Genomic DNA, 23,388 nt, shown 5'->3' on the forward strand with positions numbered 1-23,388 from the left:
GTCCAAGCCTCAACATTTAAACCAAAGACAGGTGCTGCTTCGTGCTGCCTTCATGCGTCTTTGAAACAGGTAATTTACACAGTCGGCTACACGTTTGAGAGCACCCACGGCACTTGCATGAGCTTTATTTTTTCCTTTTGAAGAACCTAAACCCAGGTTTAAAGGAGGGACAGAGGAAGGACAGCCTGAAATTTACCTCACACTTGTAAGGTGAGCGACTTGTTTAAAGTTATCCAAAACTAACCTACAGTTAGCTTGTGTGTCCATGTTTACTTGTGTGTACACTAAATGCGAACAGCCAGTTCAGCATCTGTGGCAGTTGGTATGCTCACACAGAGACTAAACATATTATAATATCGCACAAGCAGCTAGCTGATCCTGTTTTCATTTTCACATCGTAAAAACCACCGCTTAACACGCGAAACGTCTTGTAACATGCACATATCTACTTTAAGTAATTTCTATGTGTGGTTAGCTAAGTTTCCTTTTCTCCCATGTTATCCAAAGGCAACACAGGGTACTTTAGAGCGCCATTTTGGCTCCACAGCTTCCTATCTTGATGCAGTTCCTGTTTGGTCATGTGTTAAAATTCAGCGTCATGTTATTATTAATATTATTGTTGCTTTATTTAAACTTGAAGACATGCATGTTTATAAAAAGTAGGTAGTCAAATAGAATCAAAATTGAATTTAAGAATTAATAGTTAGTTATGGGTTTACTGCAGTAAGAGAAGCTTATTTGCTTGATTTCAAAAGGTTTGTGAGAGTTTAAAACATTATCAGTTACTGTATTACAGATTTATGTATGATAAACAAGGCATTATCACGTGCACTTCAAGAATTATGCAGTGCTGCATCTGTCCCATATATATATATTTATTTTTTATCTATTACATTTTTTGGGAAATTTTATATATATATATATATATATATATATATATATATATATATAATATCAAACCCTGAAAGTTTGCCCCTACAGAGCAGAACTATTCAGTGCAATAATGGATAACGTGTAAAAGCTAATGCACTGTAGCCTGCTGTTGCCTGAAGCCGTACAGTGAATTTACACTCACTGCAATATTATTATAATATTTCCAAGGAGGCGAGCACAAAATGTAAAATACATAAACTAAAGATAGGTTATAGATATTGAGAAACGTGCGCGCCCACACACAGACACAACCACGCACACACTCACTCACTCACTCACTCACACACATGCGGGTGCGCGTGTTCGCTCCTCCACCCCCTTCTCTCTCTCTCTCTCTCTCTCTCTCTCTCTCTCTCTCTCTCTCTCTCGTGCTTCACCCTCACACCTCAGCAGCAGCGTGCAAATAAACGCACACACATTCACGCACACACGCACACACACTCACGCACACACATATACACACATTTCTGCATCCTGTGTTTTTTTTACGCACCGGGAACCGGGCGCTTTATAAGCGGTCGTGGATTATGATGCCAGTTTTTATAACAGCGGAATATCGGCCTCTTCTTCGACTCCAACTGTGAGCAGCAGTAAAAGAGAAAAAGAAATCACGTGTTTTTTATTTTATTTTTTATTTTATCAGATTTATATGTAAATTGGTCCTCCGTTACTTCTGAGTGCCGAGAGACCGCCGAGACGCAAAGCCTACGTTCAATGCTGTTGGAACATGTCCTATGTTCCCTTTCAAGGTAAGACAGCAGCAGATGTTTTATATATAAATTTATTTTTTTGACACCCACTGCATCTTGCTTTTCTGTCTTCCTCCTCCTCCTCCCTCGTTCCTCACCATCCTCTCTCTCCCTCTCTATCGCTCTGTCCCTCTCTTCCCTCTCTATCATGTGAAATATCTAAAAGCACCATAGCCGACAGGTGCATAGAGATAGCCTAGAGTGCCGTGCAGATAGATGCCCACACACTGATCCAGCGCAGCAGCAGCGTCTGTCGGTGTAGAGCTGTGCATGCGGCAATTATAGTATTGTAATAAGGGATGCATGTGCACTGGTGTCACGGTTCTGCTCTTGCAGGAGCATACCTCCGACTGAAAGCAAATTACTAATATTCCTGTAATAATGCTGCTACAGAGCACGCTCATAAGTCTGATGTAGTATCTGCTGCTCATGTATAGCAGACTTTATGCTGCCATTGATGGTTTATTTTGTGTATTATTTGGTGTAATCTTCTCATAAGTGGTGTAAGAGTCAGAGTGAGGTTTTATTGTGTAATGGCATCCTATGCTTTTCATAAAATTTTCCTTTTAAGGACTTTCCTGTAGTGGAGCATTTTATAAGATGGGGTTTTGTCAGTAGCCTGAATGGACTGTATGCTGTCTCCTGTGTGCAAAAAAAAACTTTGGCCCACTCCAATATGTAGATGACCAGAAGGAGAGGCTACTTCTTCCCTGCTAGTCCGTTCATTCCCTCATACTCGACTGTGAGTGGGTGAAAGGCGCTTCAGTGTACGGTAAAGGCAGATTCCCTTGGTATCATTGCACTGCAACTGTGACTAATGCTATATGTGAGCAGGCGTGCTGCAGTGAGCTGCCTCACATCTATCCAGTAGAAATTTGCAGTCTGTGTGTGTGTGTGATTAGAGAGGGGGGCTACTGAGGGAGGGGGGTCCTCACGGTACGATGGCTGGAGTCACACCGGAGTGAGATGTTACGTCAAAGTTTGGAGAAGCCGTGAAGGACTGGGGGTTTGTGTGAGTACCTGTTATCGAGGAGGGCAGATTCCAAAAAAAGCAAAAAAAATACTGTGGGGATGTGTGTGAGTAGACAGCAGTGTGTAGTCAGTGTGTGGGATCAGGAGAGAGTGGAGGTGTGCTGCATGTGACTGCATGGGTGAGAGCGAGTGATGGTGTGAATACAAGCACACACTCACAGACCTGTAACCCTTTGTAGAACAATGCCTGCAAAATGGAGACTAATCTGAAAACCTCAGCTGTCTGCTCCTGGACGTCACCGTGACCCCGGAGTCATCATCCGAGCTGCACATGAAAAGTGAGGCCAGATTTAACAGTGGCAACCAGCTCGGTTCGCTTTTCTCTCTGCTTTTTTATTCCCTCCGAGCAAAGCAGATAATGGCCAAAATGCCCTCTTGTGCAAGTGCAGCTATAGAAGTTGGTTGCATAATGTTGATGAGATGCTCTGCCACTCTGTTTGCGTGTGTGTGCGCACGAGCCCACTCTGGGAGTCATTGCCAGGAAATTGTGAGCACAGTGCTGCACCTTCAAAACCTGCCAGCGATGGCACTGACTACTCTTTCTCTGTGATCGCAGTGGTGTTTAATTTTCAACACTGTTTTCAGGAGCTTAACAGTGTTTAGTCTTATCTAATTTTGTACATCTGCTGAGGGTTCATCCTACTAAAACCTCCGCATCAACGCTTTACGGTTTAACTTAAGAATTTCAGTTGTAGTGATGAAATTTTTACCATCAGTGTCGACCTAGATGTAGATTTTGCCATCCGCCACTCGGTTTCTTGCATTGTGGTGAATCTTTGCACAGCCTTTCTGCATGAATCTTGATGTAAATATGTATATTTACGCAAAAGGAAAGCCCAAGATTCAAATGCATGGAGTAAACGTCAGCTTCTTGTTTCATGCATATGTTCTGAATTTTAAGGAGGGTGTATCCTCTGCACCCCCCCGAAATTAATGCTTGTAAATGTGAGATTCTGCTCCATGTATCATCTAAATCCAAAAGTTCCCAGTTACTCAACAGGACAAGACATGTAACACCAATTCATAGCAACGTTTGAAGGTTCCAGTTTCTTGAATGTGGAAAAAAAAACCAGCTTTTCTCTCTTTAATATCACTGCTAATTCAATATGTTTGGGTTTTTATCTGTTCTTGACAAAATAACCAATGTCAACATCATATGATTAAATTTTGGTAATCATAATGCACATTTTACCTGTCGTGATATTTTACAGACAGTCAATGGTAAAAATAAGTGTTTGCATTATAGTATATGTTTTTGTCAACCAGCTTTGTGCACTCTAGACAGATACTCCAGCCTTATCCCCTATACATTAGAAGCTCCATGGTTACTCAAAGCGATTATGTAACACTGTGTGATATTTATTGCTGTGCGGTGACTCAACATTCAGAGATAAAATATGTGGTATGACGACTGATATTGGTGTGACATTGATTTGCGATGAGATCCACATAAGGGGAGAAGGGGAGGGGGGGGGGACTCGGCAGTCTTGCAGATGTATTTGAGCCCACATTGACGAGCGTGTTCAGCTAATGTACCAGGCAAGCCATTTGCAGTCATGCCAAGTACCGGCTCACATGAACAGGCAGTTAGTGGGAGGCAGGCAGCAGCAGAGATGGGCCTTCCTATCTTGGCTAAATCTTTTTCTTCCCTCATTCGTTCTCTTAAACTCACACCTCCTTTCAGTCTATCTCTTTCTTTCTTTCTTTCTTTCTTTCTTTCTTTCTTTCTTTTACTCTCTCCTCTGCTGTGGTCAACCCCCCTCATGCTCAACCACCCACCCACACACACACGCACACACGCACACACACGCACACACGCACGCACGCACGCACGCACGCACGCACGCACGCACGCACGCACGCACGCACGCACGCGCACGCGCGCACACTTTTCTACCTCCTCTGTCTCTTCTTTCTCCCTCTTTCCTTTCTCTACAATGGTTGTATCCATGAGTGCAGATGGACACTGTGGAAGCAAACAGCCAGCCACTGAGCTATCCCTGGCCTTGTCGATTTTACAGTAGTTTGATACAGCAGCTCCTGTCAAGCATGGCCATAGTTAAAGAGACAGCACACCACCAATGCACTGCAGCACTCCTCTTCTCCCTCCTTCTCCCTCCCTCTCTTTCTCCCATGTGACATAAGGGACTGTCTTACACCCCTCCACTACTCAGGCTGTGCCAAGAACCATCATCTGTTCGACTATTACTGTACTGCATGCACAAGATTCATGTAGCCCGAGATGATCTGTCAAAGGAGAGAGCCCATTCATTCTCCAGTGGGGTGCTGAGTGTGTTGGAGATGCGATTGCGGCGGCTTTTTCAAGTGTTGAGTTGAATTAGCGGTAGAGTCGACCGGTGACGAGCATTCGGGAGTAGCGATTTGCTTTTAATCGCACATGTAGGGCTGAATTCTCCAGTTGGAGAGCTTCTCGGCTGGTGTTGACAGATCTTTCGTGATCTGATGTTTCGGGAATCAAAGAACCCCTTGTCCAAGTTCAGGAACATTTTAAATTTGCTGGCCGAATCCCCTCTAGATGTGGAAAGTCAGCACTTCTAAATGTCAAACCCGACTGTCAGCCTTTCTCTAGTATACCCAAAGCTCTCCGGTCAAAGACATGCAATGGTGTCATGATATTGAGGAAATATCAGTGATATCATTATTCTGCCTCAGAGATAGGAAGTCAGTCAGAGTTCACCAGACCTTCATTTCATTGTCCTCACATATTATTTAACATATTCATTAGGATGTGCAATTATCCACTGTAAAAGCACCCACTGGTGGGCACAGTTGCTTACTAAGCTTAAAACATGCATTATCTGAAAAGCACTTCAAGGTCTTTAATACTCTGGAGGTCAATCAATAGGCAGCTCCTGAAAATAAGTACACCAGGAACTGTGACCATGTAGCCTTATTGGTAATGTACCAAATAAAGTAATGATGCCCCAGGTAGGATCTGAAAATAATATGACTTTGGCTAGCAGTTTACCTTTTATTAACTGAGTTTGACTATCTGGAAACAAAATTAAAGATATCGACAATTCCATTTTGGTAATTACACAGTGACTGGTCTAATATATAATGTCATTGTGACCGTGAAAATGAACATGAAATATCTGTAATTTAGTTTTCATTTGTTAGCATCATAGGTGTGGATATCTTGGACGTCATTATGACTAGTCCAAACTATTGTGCATGATGTTGCTCATATGAAGCTTTTATTAGATATTGGTCCAGCAAATCAATTGAACAGTGTTAGCAGAAATAATGGTGGCTGGTTTGGTGGATGTGATTATTAGAAAATATAATAAAATAGGAGGAGCTTATCAACAAATAGTTTGGGGAGAGCGAGAGCTTTGTCTGTTAGAGACTTGTGGTTAAAATTTACAGCACATTGTTTTTTTTGGTCTTGAGATACACTTGAGGACTTATGATACAGTCTGTCTTGGGGACATTTTGTGTTTGAAAAGCAAGCTGCGTCTGGCTCCTCGTCAAATCTCTGAATTCAGAATATAAAGATTCTGGTTTGAGTTATCTAGAATAGTCTGACTTGTCATATTTCCAGTTGAAGATGTCTACAATGTTTTGTGACTTGTTCAAACTTCATGTGGGTTATTTATAAAACACAATGTGGAAATGTTGAATTAAGGGGAATTAAAGATATCTTGAACTAGAATTATGACTAGTCACAATTAAACCATGGGCATCTGAATTACAACTAGTCATAGTTCAGATCCCTGCAGCTGAATTGTCGATATTTGTAAGGAAAATTTCCACACACGCTAATAGTAAAAGTGATGTCTATCAGTGAAGAATGCTAGCATGATTATCGGAATGTCTTTTTGATGAGGAAGAATTGAATTACTGATGTCTAAATTCAGTCTTGGATTTAAGCGCTAAAACAATTTGCCATTTGTGACACTGTATGGCAGATGGATCCTTTATCACCTTGGGGCCTTTAGTGATCTGGCCTTCATATTATAGTGCATCGTCTGCATATAGTGTGAAGCAGGCCAGATTTATTCAACCCTAGATAAAAATTTCTTAATAGATATGATTTATTTTTGGCAAAGAATACTTGGTCCAATTGTGCCATCATTCTCTGTCGTTTTGTTCCCTATTAATAGGTTGAGTCGAGCCTTGAGGTGATCCTCTTTTCTCTGTTTTTCCTATGTGTTGCCTGACACTAAACTAGCTTTAGTAAAGAATGCCCAGGCCCTTATCCTCTAAGAGCCTTTAGTGCTTCAGTGATACTGGGGGAATCTACATAGGGGCTGCTGGAACTGAGTCGCTCGGAGGAGTGGCTTTTTAGATTCAGCTGCACTTTGGGTGGGTGGGTAATTCAATTCTGCTGCAAAGCCTGAGTAGAATGACTCAATAGGTTTGTGCAGAGAGAGAGAGAATGCCATGGCTTTTGATTGATCTTGTCAGGATTCAGCAAAAAGGTCAGGATGAGCTGCCTTCTCTCTCCTGAGCCAATCAGAGGGCTGCCGATCTGGAATAATGATCTCCCTCTGGATATGGTTGGCTCATAAGGTTTGCAGGCATGATGTCATCCAATCCCATGGATGCCTGTGATTCAGAACTGGAGGTTTTAGCCAAATACCCCAGGCAGTGTGAGAAGTTACTGTACATATGTCAGTAGTATGAGTCATGGGGTGACCAATGGATGGGTTATTTTTTTAAAGATGAATTTGTGGCATAGATAGACTGTATTTATTACTTCATTGGACAACAGTGAGATTTGCAGTATTTTATTACTGTAGATGCGTCATCAGATTAATTGTTGAACTATAATAATATACAGAAAAGCTGGTCAGTAGATTATTTTCTACAGTTCTATTTCAAAAGTCACCAATTGCTCACATGAAACTAAAAGTTTTCAAACTGAGATGACTTCACAAAGTGTACTTATAATATTGAATAACTCTGTGCATAGTTAAAAATATATACTGTACTCTGGAGGGGTTTTATTGCTTCCTTTGACTTGCACATTCAAAGTAGTACGTTTTTACCTTTTTATAAATTCACCCTGAAATAGCTTGAGGCCCAGTAAAATTAGGGCCGCTACCACAGGCTGTAAAATAATGGCCTCTGAAATAATAATAAAAAAAGAACATCTCTGTGCACTGAAGCCTGAAGCTGGATTAAACATCAGTGTCAGACTATCAATCTCTGAATGAGGAATATAGTGCTCTCTGCTCAGTCTTGTATTGCTTCACCATGCTGAAAAAGACTATACTGCACTGGCGGGGTGTTTAATTAGGCACCTGTAGATCCATTCATTTCAGATATATTTCTATTTTTACCTCTTTGTGTGTGTGGGTTTGCTTGTATGAGTTTGTGAGTTTTCATGTTGTGTTTGTACATCTGAGGTTGAGATGCTGCAGTCTCCTTCAGTTCAGCGGTCATATCAGGTCATGGAAAAATTCTACCAGCTCAGCTAAAAAAAGCTACCATTCAGCTGTTGGTTTGTAAAATATGACGTTGACCTTGAAATTTTTAAGACATGTTTATGAGATAGGTATGTATAGTTATGCATATGAAATTCAGAGTTAAGAGTACTTGAGAACAGGTAGTAAGCAGGGTTTTTCCTGCATAGAGGAATTTTTGAAGCCTCCTTGAAGAGGTTTTGGACACTCGCCAGAGTAAAATCACCAGCACCAAGATGATACCCCCCCCCAAAAAAAAAAAAAAAATTATATCAAAAGTTATTTTTTCAACTGCTTTTGAAAATTAGAGTTTTATTAACACAATCACAATAAGTTTTCAATGTATTTTTGTTCATAAAATGGTCAAAAATAATAGAAAATGCAGAAAATTCTGTCAAATAAGGTAATACAGATTCACTGCCTTTGCTGTTTGTGGACCTATCATGCTTATTTGTAGTCACTATGGACACAACGACAGCAGTTGACAGAAATTACTTTAATTATTTCAAAATTATTGTGCTAACTGATGTATTCAGCAGTTTTTCAAGCGAAAAAAACAGTTATTTGCAGCTTCTCAAGTGTGAGAATTTGCTGTTTTTCTTTAAAAAAAATTACTTACTGACATTTAATTGAGGATGTGTGCCATTACTTGACCAAGCTAACAAATGTTGCTGCCCTCACTAGCTGACAGTCGAAAACTACAAAGTTCAAATGATTATTAACACTTTGTTAATGTATAACACTGGTTAACACTTGCATCTAAAGCTGCCACTAATTTCTCTTCAGATGTTGTAAACCAGCATGCTGGACAATGACAGTTTGTAAAACTAGAGCAGTCTGGCTATCTTTCAATCTAGAAAATGAAAATAAGGTTGTATGTAGACTGTGTCACAATAAACTGGCATATAACCACTCGACTCAAGCAATGAGTAACCTCATCCACCACATGCATGTGGACGTTTTTGTAATTTTTTGTATAATAATGTGCAAAATGCCACACATTTTAGCAGCGTTTAAATGGCTCTTAAATACAGACAATGTTTTTTTTCTGATAGTGTTTTACTTTATTTAGCTTAATTTTTTTCTGAGAATTTTCTTACTTTTAGACAGATCAGTTCGTCTAAATTTAAGTTTTTATTGAATTAATAGTAACATTAGTCATTAGAAGCATCCCTAATTTTATGACCCAAACTGGCAGGGCGCTATTTCTAACAAAAGTGAGCCACATCTGCACTAAAATTTAATTGCTCTTTGCTCTGTTAATGCTCCACCGTGCCACCAAGTTTCATAAAATGTGGCCTATTCATTTTTGCTTAATCCTGTTGACAAAAAGGCAAACGAGAAGCACATATCCCTGCATTGACTTTCACCTTCACAGATGAAGAATTAGGACTTGAGGAAGTAAAGTGAAGATTAAACAACTATGAAAATAATCAAAAGTTATGTAGCTCTGTTGATCATTCAAATTTGCAATATGATGAGTGCATTTATGCTTTTAGTTTAAAGTGTGGCAGGTTCAGTCCTGAGCCAACATGTCCATAAATGTAGTTTAGTGGTTTACACTATCGCCTCGCGGCAAGAAGACCCCGGTTTGATCCTTGGCTCTTCCTGTGCGCAGTTTGCACGTTTGTGTGGGTTTTCTCTTGTTTCCTCCCACATTGCGAAGATATGCAAGTCAGGCAGAGTGGAAACTCTAAATTGCCCACAGGTATGAGTGTGAGCGCGAGTGTGTGTGTGATGTGTGTCTGTGTCCAACCTGCGAAGGACTGGCGACCTGCCCGGTGTCCTGCTATCCGCCCAGTGCATGCTGGGATAGGGCCTAGCCCCAGGTGTGCCAGAAAAGGATTAGGTGGGCAGAGAAAATAAATGAATAAATGATTAACCTGATGCATCATTTTTTGGATTAAAATGTCAAAAGAAAAGAAGTAGAATATTTTATACATTAACAGAACGTAGCTTTTTTGACTCTCTGCACTCTAGTTAAAATGACAAAAATTGCCGGATAATATTTGCCTTACATAATAGTGGAGTTGTAGTGATTCATTGATCAGTTGTAATCATCATTTATTTAATAATATTTGGTTTGTGTACTTCTTTTTAAAAAGAAAAATAGTTGGAACTCTCTGATCTCAGCTTCTTTAATTATTTCCTTTCCACCTTTTTGACAGTAAAAAAATCCCAATCATTTTAAGAAGTCATCTTGGATTTTTATATAGCAAGCAAATAATTGATTAATTAATTAATTAATTGAGAAAATAATCAGATATTTGACAATGAAAATTATTGTGAGTTGCAGCCCTACATGATACTGAACTGAATTTCTTTGGACATCAAAGGAATTTCAAGACCTGACATTTGGCGTGTGATTGTGTGCCATTTTTGCCAGTTGCCTGATTTTTCAGTATTTGTATATAACCTGTGGCAGCCACCAGTGATGTGGGCTGTGGTTGTGAAGTTTAGCAAAGCAGACATAGAGCACGATAGACAACAGCACCTCCTAAAAGCACGGTTAACTGGCTGCTTCTTCATTATCGATGGCAGCTTTATGGATGGCACTTGCCTCCGCATCAGGGTAGATTCCATTTTACTGTAGATCTCTCATAAATGAAAAGTGATGGGGTTGGAAGCTTAAATGGAAGTATAGGCAGTGAAAACACAGCTGCTGTATAAAGGCAGGGCTGCATATTTCAGCTTCATCTGTGTTAAAGTGATTAAGTTGTTTCTGCATAATGACACAAGTTTTAATACAACAAACAGGGATTTCTAGGTTGTAAATTTACATTTAAGGTCACAGAATATATTTAGGAAATTCTTAAATGTGGCACAGCTTATCAGTTTTGCACAGATAATCATTCAGCATGAACAGAAGGTGAACTCAAAGGGACTTCAGTTCCCTCTGGCCCTTGTAAAGTTTGCTTTATTTTCACAGTTAATCGTTTTGTAAGTGTAGATGCAATTTTTTTTTCAGCAGTTTGAAATGTGGCTTGGGAATGAACCTCTTCATATGCTTATGTTGTGTGCACACGTTTCTAAGTACCGTATTACCATTTGAAAGGTTTTACAACTAGTTTTTTAAAATAGATTTTGGAGGTTGTGCCTCCATTTTAGATGTAGATTAGAGCAATTTGTTTTCTCCAAGTTTCATAAAAATGGTTATGTTCATCCATGTGTGTGTGTGTCTTTGTGTGTGTTCATGTCACGGTGTGTAGTAGTGTTTTACCTCCACTCAGAGGACCTCATAAAGGTTAGCAGGCTCACTCAACAGCTGATGGTAAATTTAGCCTCCTTTTCACACAGTCCCACACACGATTTGAGTATTTTTCTACAGTATCAGACCACATCCAGGCATGTTGCTGCACTACAGAGATGTGCCATTATTTGACGGTATTAATTATCAGAATGAGAGGTGGTTGTAATGAGATGTTTTCAGGGAAAAGATCTACAATTTTATAAGAAGGGAAGAAATGTTAACCTGGTTTCTGGTGTTTATGTTTGCTCTGCATTGGCGAATGAAAGTAATAGAACAACGGACTGTAATACTGTTGTTTTTGATTAACGGCACTGTCAAATGGGTACAAATGGACCGTGTTGAGAAGGGCTTGCAGGATGCCAAAACTACACTTTTAATTTTGTGTTCTCACTTCACTCTCATGTTTAAATTTGTAAGCCTCAGTCAGGAGTGTCTAAGATTTACTTGTGCCATTTAAGAACAGAAGGAAACAACTGCTCCCATCCAAAGAGCACTGCATGAAAGGGGCCATTTCTGGCAATGCAAGTTTTTTTTTTTTTTTTTTGTCAACCAGACTTGCATCACTTACCCACTGTCCTATTGTTAAAATGTTCTAAGATGTTAAGATTGCTGCATTTAAATCCAGAAGTAATCCTCTCACAGGTGGAAATGCAGCACCTCTTTTCAGGAGGTCTAAACTCCTCTGGTAATTTTTCGCCGCAGTATTTGCATGCACAGTTTTGTGTGCAGTCCCGTTACTGACATTTTCCAACTGCTCAGGCGCATGCTGACATTATTTATGGGTGAAAGGTTGCCTTGCAGATACAACAATCCAAGTGGTTCGCCACCACATACTGACCCCGAGGTGGTGGAGCCTGGCATTATGTAACACGCGCAACGGGACGGAACATGAACATATGACAGAACTGCTGCATGTTAAGCTGTTTTATCCTTTGTAATGTAATATGTACTTAAAGGGTCAGTGGATATTGTGAGGGGCAAGTGCTCGACTAAGATTTTGCATATTTGCTAATGTGAAGAAAGATTTTAGAATTTCGATATAAATAGCACATAGAAGATGTTGTCTTTTTTAAATGTATACTGTTCAGTCTTCGCTTGGCTTTACACCTGAATTGACGCAGCTACAGACCCCTGAGGTTTTATTAAGTAGCACTTCCATCAAGGTCTGAGGGAGGTCTCACATGCAATACTAGATGTTTACTAAATTGTAAAACGTTGCTATGCTTGTCTGTACCAAAAATACTAGTCAGTTAACGCTCTAATCGCCATTAGATTTTGGGCTTTCTTTTTTTTTTGCTCCTGACACATTTTTACTCACTGTAGGCTATTTTTTTCACTGCAATATAAAGGTCTGAAACCTCCATGAAAACAGTATAACTGTGGCTAAACGTTAAGATAACTCAAAAATATATTTTGTGCAGTGTGATACCATTCTAATGTCATGAATCATAAAAAATAGAAAACTGAAGTTGAATTTCCCTTTTTTGAAAAATCGAAAAATATACTGGAATCAAGATGAACATTTTAGAAGTTAACACCGGTGTTACTAGCACTGGAAAAAATGGAGGTTCCAAATGATACAGATAGGCTGTCTGACTAGGTCTATTTATGTTTCTACACAGCCTATGTTTCTCTTACCACTCTGCACAGCAACTCTAGATATTTCACCGTGCTTAATGTATTGTTCAACAAGGTGCTGAGTCAGTTATTATGTCTCAATTGCACCTTTTGAGATGTAGTGACTGGTGCCAATGGTTATGTTCAGCTAATTTTTGACCAAAGCATGTAGAATATAGTGACTTTAAAGAAGTATTGCAATTTTATTATTTTCATAGACACCGTAATACACGGATAGTTATTGTACAATTTGAACGTAGAAATGGGGATAATTATTCTTGTTTTTACAGCGTCTTAGCATGATGAATGGTGTAGTTTTAGGGACTTTACGAAAAATAAAACATGCCTTTCAAACCTGCTGGTGGGTTTTTAGTGCTCAAAGGTTTTTAGTAAACTTGAATATATTATTAACATACAGTGCCGTTTCTTTTCCATTGCCAAAACCCAGCACAGTTTGTTAGTATTTTAATCTAGAAAATAAAAATAAGGTTGTATGCAGGTTGTACGAGAATTAACTGGCAGACTTAAAGGTGCTAGGGCTGCTAACGTTGGTGAAACTTGGCAAATCAATGTGACAGTGTTGCTTGGCCTAAAAAACATTGTCAAACCCTCATGCTCCTGAAAGTTAGTGGTTTATACTGTATTTAATACACAGTGCTCAAAATAGTTGCATCTAAACCAGAAAACAACCAATGTTTTCTCAATTTTAGGCTTGTCAAGTAGTATGAATTTAAATTTCTGTTAAATCAACAGGGAAATTAGTCTCTAGGAATATTCGTAACCGTAAAAATATGAATGCACTGAGCGCGTAGGATTCTTTATAATTGCAGGTGACTGAAAAACAAATTGTGGTGAAATGTTTGCATTTTAGAATATGGATATGACACCATATAGATGGATAAACAGAATTAGTGCATGTTGAACTTTCAAAAATTCCTCGGATGTCAGTTTGCGTCCAGCTCTCATTTGCCTGTCTGTTCTCATCAGCTGTGTCTGCAGGCCACTGTCACTTTATCTCACACAATCTATCACTAAAGAAGACATCTGATATGCTAACAGGACTCTATTATCTGACTGGTTTAATCGAGGAAGAGGTATGTATCTGCTCTTTCAAGTGATGTCATCACCCCATCCACTGAATGCACTCACAGAGGGGAGAAAAGACATGCAGATAAATACTGTAGGGAAACGGAAAGAGCTGAATTGCATAAAGTGAATGCCAAGTTGTCCCCAAAAGACAGAGCATGAACGTCATACAGATGCAGTAAACTTCCAGCACATACTCATTCATGGACTGTATTTCTCTTGTAATGCAAAGCAGAAGATCTCCAAATAATGTGAGTCAATGAATACATTTACGGACACTGTTGGAGTTTAGTTTGATAATTTATATTTCGCAATGAATTTTTGAAACCTTTATGTATCTTTAGAAGTAGTTTGCTGAGCATGCTGGCCTGTTATTCTCAAGAAACACTCCTGTTTCTCATTCATAAAGTTAGTTTACCATTCAGGCAATTCTGTGTTAGTTGACTTGTCCAGCTGATGATGATGTTGAGGGGACAGGAGTGCATACAATACCCAGAAAGGATTTTTCCAGCAGGCTTGCAGATATGAACTGGCAAACCCTTCAGTCACAAGGACACTTCTTAGACCCTCCAGGGAAGCTAGAGTGTTACATGTTTACTTAACTTGCCATGAATTGGGGGTGAAGATGTGAACTAATGGCATTTGGCAGGAATGGCTGCTGTGCACTGGAAGCCCGCTGCTTATGCCTCATTTGTGAGGAAGGAAGATGTGCTTTCATTGGAGGTTATGTCTATTTGTATTAGTGGCAGAGCAGTGCAGCTCGGGAGACCTGAGGTGAGCTTTGTGGAGCTCGCAGTGACATCACTTCACTGTGTGAACATTATAATAACAGTAATGGGCGTGAGTGAATGGGTTCACAGTGACATGTGTCTCAATCTGCACAGATGATGCCTGCCACACCTGTATGCTGGCCTGAACACATACAAGAGCACTTACGCACACACAAACGTAGCTCTCTTTAGATAGGGTTAGCATGAACTTTTCAAGTCAGACTTCATTTGTACAGCAGCTTGCATGCAGTACGGTGGAATTTAGATTGAAAAATGGGCTGATAAGACTGCAGGAAGATTAACAGTACAACAGTGAGAGATTAAATGGAAAAACAGATCGTAATATTTAAGTTTATGTGTATGGCACTTATCAATAACAAAGTTACAAAATGCTTTTCAATAAAACAAATGTGAGCCACTGAGATTAAATTGAACAATCCATGGCCAGAAACTAGCAAAGCAAATCCCCAGCAAAACTTTCACATGCAGTTTCATTTTCAGGGCAGTAGGTTGCAGCCCATAAGTGCATTTAACATACATTTACTATCAGTAACAGAAGAATAGTTTTTAATGTTGGTAATGGCTGCTGTTAAAAGCAATTTTTAATTTATTTTTTTGCAGATTAGTCAATTAATCTAAATGACAAATATTTCTCAGAATAAATTTAATTAACCATATTATTTAAGTTTATTTTATTTTTGAGTTTTTGGCTTTTTGAAGTTGATTCGCAGCTACAGAGCTAAGGATATCAAAAAGCTGTCCTTACTAATGAACAGACAACACCACCTTTTTCTGGCATTTTCCAGAATCGTGTGTTTTCTCTTCAGAAGCTCATGCATTGATGGCACAGCTCCTAAAACTTTGCACAGTGTACAAACCACTGACTTTGTTTTGTGTTCATTTTAAATGCTTTTGAAGCCTTTTTGTGTTTTGTCTGCTGCTGTAATGTGGCTTTACTCCTCTTTTGTTTTTTTCTGTCTGTTTTTCTGCGCCCAGTAGGCCCACCACCTACAGGGCAGGAAGTCAGCGTTGGGTGCTATGTACACCGGGCAGTAGGCAGGAGCGCCCCCTGGTGGCGTAGACTAGCTCTGGGGACGTGGAACGTCACCTCACTGGCAGGGAAGGAACCTGAGCTGGTGCAGGAGGTGGAGCGATACCGGCTAGATGTAGTTGGGCTCACCTCCACTAGGGCTGGACCCGGATATCCCGAATATCCGAATATTCATTCGCTACGGCACTATCCGGATATTAATTTTGGTATCCGAATATTTTGTTATTGGATTTCTGTGCTAGTCATGGATTGGCTATAACAAACACCATGTTTGAGCATATGGTTGCTCATAAGTGTACTTGGTACCAGAGCACCTTAGGCCAAAGGTCGATGATCGACTTTATAGTCGTATCGTCAGACCTGCGGCCGTATGTTTTGGACACTCGGGTGAAGAGAGGTGCAGAGCTGTAAACTGATCACCACCTGGTGGTGAGTTGGATCCGATGGCGGGGAAGACTGCCGGACAGACCTGGTAAACCCAAACGTGTAGTGCGGGTGAACTGGGAACGTCTGGCGGAGGACCCTGTCTGTAGGGTTTTCAACTCCCACCTCTGGAAGAGTTTCTCCTGGATCCCGGGGGAGGTTAGGGACATGGATTCTGAGTGGTCCATGTTCAAAGCCTCCATTGCAGAAGCAGCTGCTAGGAGCTGTGGTCTGAAGGTCACTGGTGCCTGTCACGGCGACAATCCAAAGACCCGCTGGTGGACGCCAGCAGTGAGGGAGGCCATCAGGCTGAAAAATTTGACTTTTCAAGCCTGGTTGGCTCGGGGGTCTCCCGAAGCAGCTGACAGGTACTGCCTGGCCAAAAGGGCGGCAGCTGTGGCAGTTGTGGAAGCTAAAACTCGGGTGTGGGAGGAGTTCGGGGAGGCCATGGACAAGGACTTTCGGTCGGCCTCGGGGAAGTTCTGGCAAACTGTTTGATGCCTCAGGAAGGGGAGGCAGGGCTTCGCTCAGGCTGTGTACAGTCGGGGTGGAGAACTGTTGACTCGTACTGGGGATATCGTCGAGTGGTGGAAAGAGCACTTCGAGGAACTTCTGAACTCGGTAATCACGTCCTCTATGGAGGAGGCAGAGCCTGAAGACTCGGGGGGATCTTCGTCCATATCCGTGGCAGAGGTCGCCGTGGTAGTTAAGAAGCTCCTCGGTGGCAAGACGCCAGGTGTGGACGAGATTTGCCCTGAGATGCTAAAGGCTCTGGACATTGTTGGACTGTCTTGGTTGACACGTCTATACAATGTCGCGTGGGCATCGGGTACAGTAGCTGTGGAGTGGCAGACCGGGGTGGTGGTCCCTATTTTTGAAAAGGGGGACCGGAGAGCGTGTGCCAACTACCGTGGTATCACACTTCTTAGCCTCCCCGGGAAAGTTTACTCTAGGGTGCTGGAAGGGAGGATCCGACCGATAGTCGAACCTCGGATTCAGGAGGAGCAATGCGGATTCCGTCCCGGTCGTGAAACAGCGGACCAGCTCTTTACCCTTGCGGAGCTGCTGAGGGGGTCATGGGAGTATGACCTGCCAGTCTACATGTGTTTTGTGGATCTGGAGAAGGCCTATGACCGTGTCCCCCGAGGGGCTTTGTGGGGGGCACTGCGGGAGTATGGGGTCCCAGGCACGTTGCTATGAGCCGTTCGGTCCCTGTACGATGAAAGTGAGAGCTGTGTCCGCATACTCGAAATCGAAAGGAGCCAGTTGAGGTGGTTTGGCCATCTGACTTGGATGCCTCCAGGGAGACTTCCTTTGGAGATTTTCCGAACACATCCGTCTGGGAGGAGACCCCGGGGTAGACCCAGAAGTCGCTGGAGGGATTATATATCTCGTCTGGCCTGGGAACACCTCGGGATCCCCCAGGAAGAGCTGGAAAGCATTGCTGGGGGGAGGGACGTCTGGAACGACCTGCTTCACCCCGTGCCTCCGCGACCCGGCCCCGGATAAGCGAAAGAAGATGGATGGATGGATGGATGGATGGATGGATGGATGGATGTTTTTTTCTGTAATGATAAATTTTTCAGTTGTGAGCCAATTTGTAACCTTGGTTTTAAAAGTGCTATATAAATAATATTTTACCGTGTGGTGCAGTTGAATCGGAAACAATCCCAAAACTGTAGCGCTTAATGCACCTGACCAATGAGTGAAACCAGTAACATCGCCAGGCAACAATTATATGGTGACACAGAAGAAAAGCAAAATAAAAACATTTAAGTACAAATAAAAAAAAAAATAGTCATGCGTCTGCTTAAAATATTGATGTTGCATTTTTAGCACAGACATCCTCAATTATGTCGTCATCAATTATTTTGTGGCAGCCCTAATGTTGATTTCACTTGTATTGCCCAACACCACTTTCAACATTAGAATAAAAGTGATTTTTGTTCTGCTGTAACCTTGCATCAACCGGACAAACACACATACACATAAAAAGACAAGCAAAGAAGGTCTTTAATCCTCAGTGTGCACACACTTCTGAAAGCAACAACTGGAAATAAATAATTTGTGAGTGCAGTGAAACAAACATGGATCTGTTTTTACAATACTTTCTGAGAAGATGCAAATAGCTAACACTGTTTCTCTAATTTAAAATAAAAGATAGTGAATTAAAGTACTTTGGTAAAGGTAGCTGCAGAGGGCCTTCTTTCTTCAGCATCATTATTTGTTGTGCATTTAACATTGCATTCTGGCAGCCAAATGCCTGGTCTTTACCTGTTCATGTAACTGTGTATTTGTGTGTATCTGTATGCATGAATACCCCTGTGTTTGCAAATGGCAGAGTATCTAATACTAATTTTTTCAATGTGTGCCGGTATACGTTTGCTCCTGTGTCTTCTCCCTTGGGTGTATGTGAGTGAATGTTCAACATGTGTAGAAAAAAGGAACACTTGGTGTTTCCGTACAGTAGACATACCAGATGAATCATGTGACCCCTTATTAATTGCCTCTGCTACAACAAATCCACCTCAACTGTGACAGTGTGAGGATGTGGTAGAATCAGAATAAAGAGGTTGAGGCTCAGTATTAGGAGATGTCCTAATATTTTACACTTTCTGTGTATGAGTGTGTGTGTTTGTGTGCGTGCAATGTATACTTGCTGAAAAGTGAACTGTGAAGAATGAAGGGACGTGTTATACTATACATGAAGAAAAGTGCCATTTTAATACTCATAAAATAATCATACAAAACATAAAAAAATCCTTAAAATTCAATTTTTCATTTAGCACCAAACAAAGAGTTGTAGTTTGACCAGCCGCAGCCGATTCATGGCTCCAGTGATTTTAGTGGCTCTACAGGGTACAAGAGTAAAGTTACTGAATAAATGTGCAGCGTCTCTTTTCGCTGTTGCAGCGGTTTTGCTATTTGCAGACGGTCCCTGTTCACTCGTTGCACCGCCGGCTGCTCATAGACGCCAATGTTATTTCTGTAGCTTGAAATACAGCGACTTTTGATAAAATTGGCCTTGTAGCACATTGTCTACCTTACAACGATTTGAAAGAGGCATCGTTCATGTTTTGACAACATATATCTCATGAGTTATTGATGCCGGAAGTCCGAATCTGTGAATATCTTTCCAACTTTACCGAACTCCGCCAGATTCATTGTAAACTAAACTAATGCACGTGTCTGAGTTTGCAAAGAACTAAAACTGGACTTAATTTACAGCAATTTAGGCTGTACAATGGGCTGATTCATACGCCAATTGCCACGATTCATAATCTCAAATTATGTTTGTTTTGTTATTAAGCCTCCTTAGCCTCCTCATTAGCCTCCTTGCATTAGAAGGCTAATGTGTCACCGGCCCGGCTCGTTAGCGTGCAAGCTAAGCAGTACCGTCTTTCGTCCATAAACTGTATATCAATTAAAACAGTACAGTTTCATGAAATAAATAAATTACAAGAAGTTGGATGTGTTATTTACTTGACCTGTGAGGCGTCACCTGCCCCGGTAGGTCCACCGGGTCCACCCGGCGTCTACTCTTTATAAATGGCGCATGCGCGTTTGGAGCAATCTGTGTTCGATTACCTTCCCCTGTGACCTATGTGACGTCATTCCAGTATTTTTCTACTCGTACCCATAAACTTGAATTCGTCCTCACAGGGAAGACTTCGTAGTCGTAGAAATTAGAGTTGCACTCACAACTTTTAGGTTCATACTCGTAAAAACAATCCTAACCCTTAATTTATCAAACTCATGCATATGACAGCAGAATTTTGTGTACACATTTTTTATTAACATACAAACGTTTAACATTACGAATACGAATGGTTAGAATTGTGGATGAATACCTTTGACAGTAATCTTATTCCATATTATACCGGCTGGCAGATGTATGCAAGAAAACATATTTTTGTCTCATCCACCAGTGGCTCTGAAGGCCTTGTAGTTAATGGAGTTTGTGAGCGTGTGCACTGATGAACTTTTATGAGATGTGACAGTACAGTGATGGGATGCCATGTAGTCATGAATATCTAAGTTTGTGGAGTGGAAACTGTCTAAACAGCTTCCAAGTCTTAGTAGACATACAAGCATGTTGTTGTGCACGTGGGTCCGTAAATACATTTACAACCCTGCTCAGCTTCATCTCTAACAGCAGGAATGCTGTACTACTACTCCAACTTGATATGTCAATAAATGTCTTAGCCTGTCCAAAACTCAGCTCTTGACAAACTCGGTAGAACTTCAAAAGACTTCATTTAAATTTCACTTAATAGCCAAAGAAATTACCATAGTGGCATGGTGACTATGAAAAAGTGGAATATCACTTATTATTATTTGATATCCATGATGTATGACAAAAACCAAAATATACTGTCTCACTAGGCATCTGATTCAGAAGTTATCCATCTATTAAATGGCCTTTATCATTGCACATCACATATGACTGAGACAAAAGGCACTTTATCATCCTTATCATCCTTTCTGTTATCCACTGATAAACACAAAGTAACCCTGATAACATCGACATCCTCTTGCGGTTGTGTGAGTAGGTGCCTGTGGAATCTCTGATGAAGTAATCACCTTGGAAACTTACAAAATGGTGCACTGAAACATGGTAAATGCATCGACAAGGTTGATTTTAACCAAAACCAAGGTCCTTTTCTAAACTTCACCAAGAAACTTTGGTGACTAAACTTAACAAATCACTGACTGAAAATGCAAGTAAACATCCAGTAATAACAGTGAATGCCAACAAAGTCTAAGTGAAGTAGAACTAAAATAATGGTCCAACACTGGACTTGAGTTGTGTGGCATCTTTCTGTGTGGATTGCATGTTCTCCCTTGTGTCAGCGATCTGATCTCTACTGTGGGGATGGAACACCATTCTTCCATAGAAACGTCTTTATTAGTCCGCCAAGGAATGTGGCGAGTTATGTAACGATCGACGTATGTTTGTCTGTCCGTCTGTTATTCTGTCTGTGTGCAGCATTACTCAAAAGCGGACAAATGGATTTGGATGAAATTTTCAGGGAAGGTCAGAAATGACACAAAGACCACATAATTAGATTTTGGCAGTGATGTGGCTTATAGTCTGGATCTATGGGTTTGCTAAACATTTCTGTATCATTGCAAGATAGCGGCACAGCGTCACTGTAACTATGACAAGTGAACACTACGTCAGCTGTCTACTGATGATCACATGATTGTGAGCCTTCTAAAAATTTACTGCTGCTGACTTGGGACCTATCCATTGGAAATCATATGAGGAACAGTTGATTAAATTGTGGGGGTGTTTCCAAGTCCCATTAATTCCCACCACCTGATACACATTTAGGTCACACAATTCGGTATCCGTACATAACGTGCACATGCATAGCACATGCATAGCACACGCCTGTGCTCAGCATAAGGTCATTTTATTTGTGTGTACATCTATATTAAATGGCCACATTCTATAGTGCCGTGATTTCTGATTATCAATAACTAATAAACAAATGCTGCATTTCTTAAAAAAAAAAAAAAATGCTGCATTTCTGACAAAGCTATATAAGGGAATGAACAGCCTTGGCAGTGTACTGTGCTCTCTAAGTACTTTTCTTGTTTGGTGTTTTGACAATGACGGTGGCAGTGAACTACATCTAGCACATCAGTTTAAAATCTACCATAGATGTTCAACTGGTTGTGACCCGACAGTATAACAGAACCACTGGATCCCATCTCTGTAGGGTTCAAATCTTAAGGCCTGTTTGGTTCTCTTCATATGCGCTACATGTGCACTCGCCCACTTGTTGAGAACATGGTGAAGAATGACTCATCTGACCATATCACTGTTCTCCACATCTCTATAGACCAGTGCCAATGGTGCACCGCTGAGCTCAGACAAGCGTATTCATCTTTGTAATGAGCGTTTTCTATGTAACTGACATTTCCAGTCACCTGAAAAAGAATTGCTTGTCTTTTTTTCATTACATTTTGCATTAATGTGCGACTGTCACAGTTGTGCCATGCCAACCACAATTTCTGACACCATTTACTGATGTCTTTCCTACAGATCTAAAGACAGATGTCACTTTCCCTATTGAAGCTAGTTGAGCAGTCTTTGTGACTAAAGCTCCTGCCATCTGTACCACAACAAGGAACCTTCTTTCAAAGTCACTTAGATCTTTTCATCTTGCCATCTTGACACAAAATCAAAATCAGCTGTGTGTGCTCAGTATTTTTATCCATGCCACAGAGCATGATTAGATGTTAATTGCTTAATTGTACAATGCAGTGCACCTGTGTGGAAGTATCTGCAATTGTTTTTTCTCCACTCATTTAATTAGGTTTGCCACCCATCTGTACATACTGCCAGCTTAAGATTGCTCAGCTCACAAATGTATGTGGTTCATGTATAGTGAGATCTTTCATTTATAGTCAGATCCTTATGTATCAAAATTGGAGGTTTTTCCTCTTGTTTTGTAGTCTTTCCATCTTATGTGATGGGAAAATGAATGCCTGTGTTTTAGAGTTTTGGTCCAACAAAACTAATTTGATTATGCCTCTTTGGGCTTCAATTGTGAAGGACATTTTCATAAACCATATCTAATCCAAACAATTAATAGAGAAGATACCTAGCAAAATAATTGATAATGAAAATAACATTTAATTGAAGACCTCATAATATTATCCAGAGTAATTAAAAGTAATTCTTGTGGTTTAGAGCATGTAACAGAAATGCAAGTATTTCAAATAACTTCTGTTCAGTGTCCAGTGTAGACTGTAACGGGGAGAGAGGGAATGTCTGACGTCATAAACAAGAATGTCATTTCCCTTTTTTCTGCTGAAGTTAGACCATTTACAGTTTTCATGTCTGCAAACTTTTGTGCAGATCTGTTTGCTGAGTCGCCAAGTGATTAGGTTGAGGCCTACACTATGCAGGATCAGGGGCAGATGCTGACGTCGCTGTTCTCCCACCCGATGCTTTCTTCAACAGAGTTACAGATAATTTAATTTCAGTTTGACCATCAAAGCTACACCAACCCAACTGCCTCCAGACTGA

General features: G+C 40.7%; 1 protein-coding gene across 9 annotated transcripts in view; it reads left to right on the forward strand.

Annotated features, from left to right (window-relative positions):
* Positions 1-1,308: 1,308 nt before the first annotated feature.
* The window catches only part of syngap1b (synaptic Ras GTPase activating protein 1b), a 186,565-nt gene continuing 164,485 nt past the window's right edge, over positions 1,309-23,388 (forward strand). For 5 of the 9 annotated variants that reach the window (XM_022199611.2, XM_022199605.2, XM_022199607.2 and 2 more), the window contains exon 1: positions 1,311-1,682. In XM_022199611.2, coding sequence (XP_022055303.1) covers positions 1,661-1,682 — 22 coding nt within the window. In that variant the 5' untranslated portion in view covers positions 1,311-1,660. Of the gene's footprint in view, positions 1,683-23,388 lie in introns of all 9 variants that reach the window. The other 4 variants (XM_022199609.2, XM_051957181.1, XM_022199612.2 and 1 more) reach the window with 2 other exon arrangements.

This window comes from Acanthochromis polyacanthus, chromosome 12 (assembly GCF_021347895.1).
Source record: "Acanthochromis polyacanthus isolate Apoly-LR-REF ecotype Palm Island chromosome 12, KAUST_Apoly_ChrSc, whole genome shotgun sequence".
NCBI lineage: Eukaryota > Metazoa > Chordata > Actinopteri > Pomacentridae > Acanthochromis > Acanthochromis polyacanthus.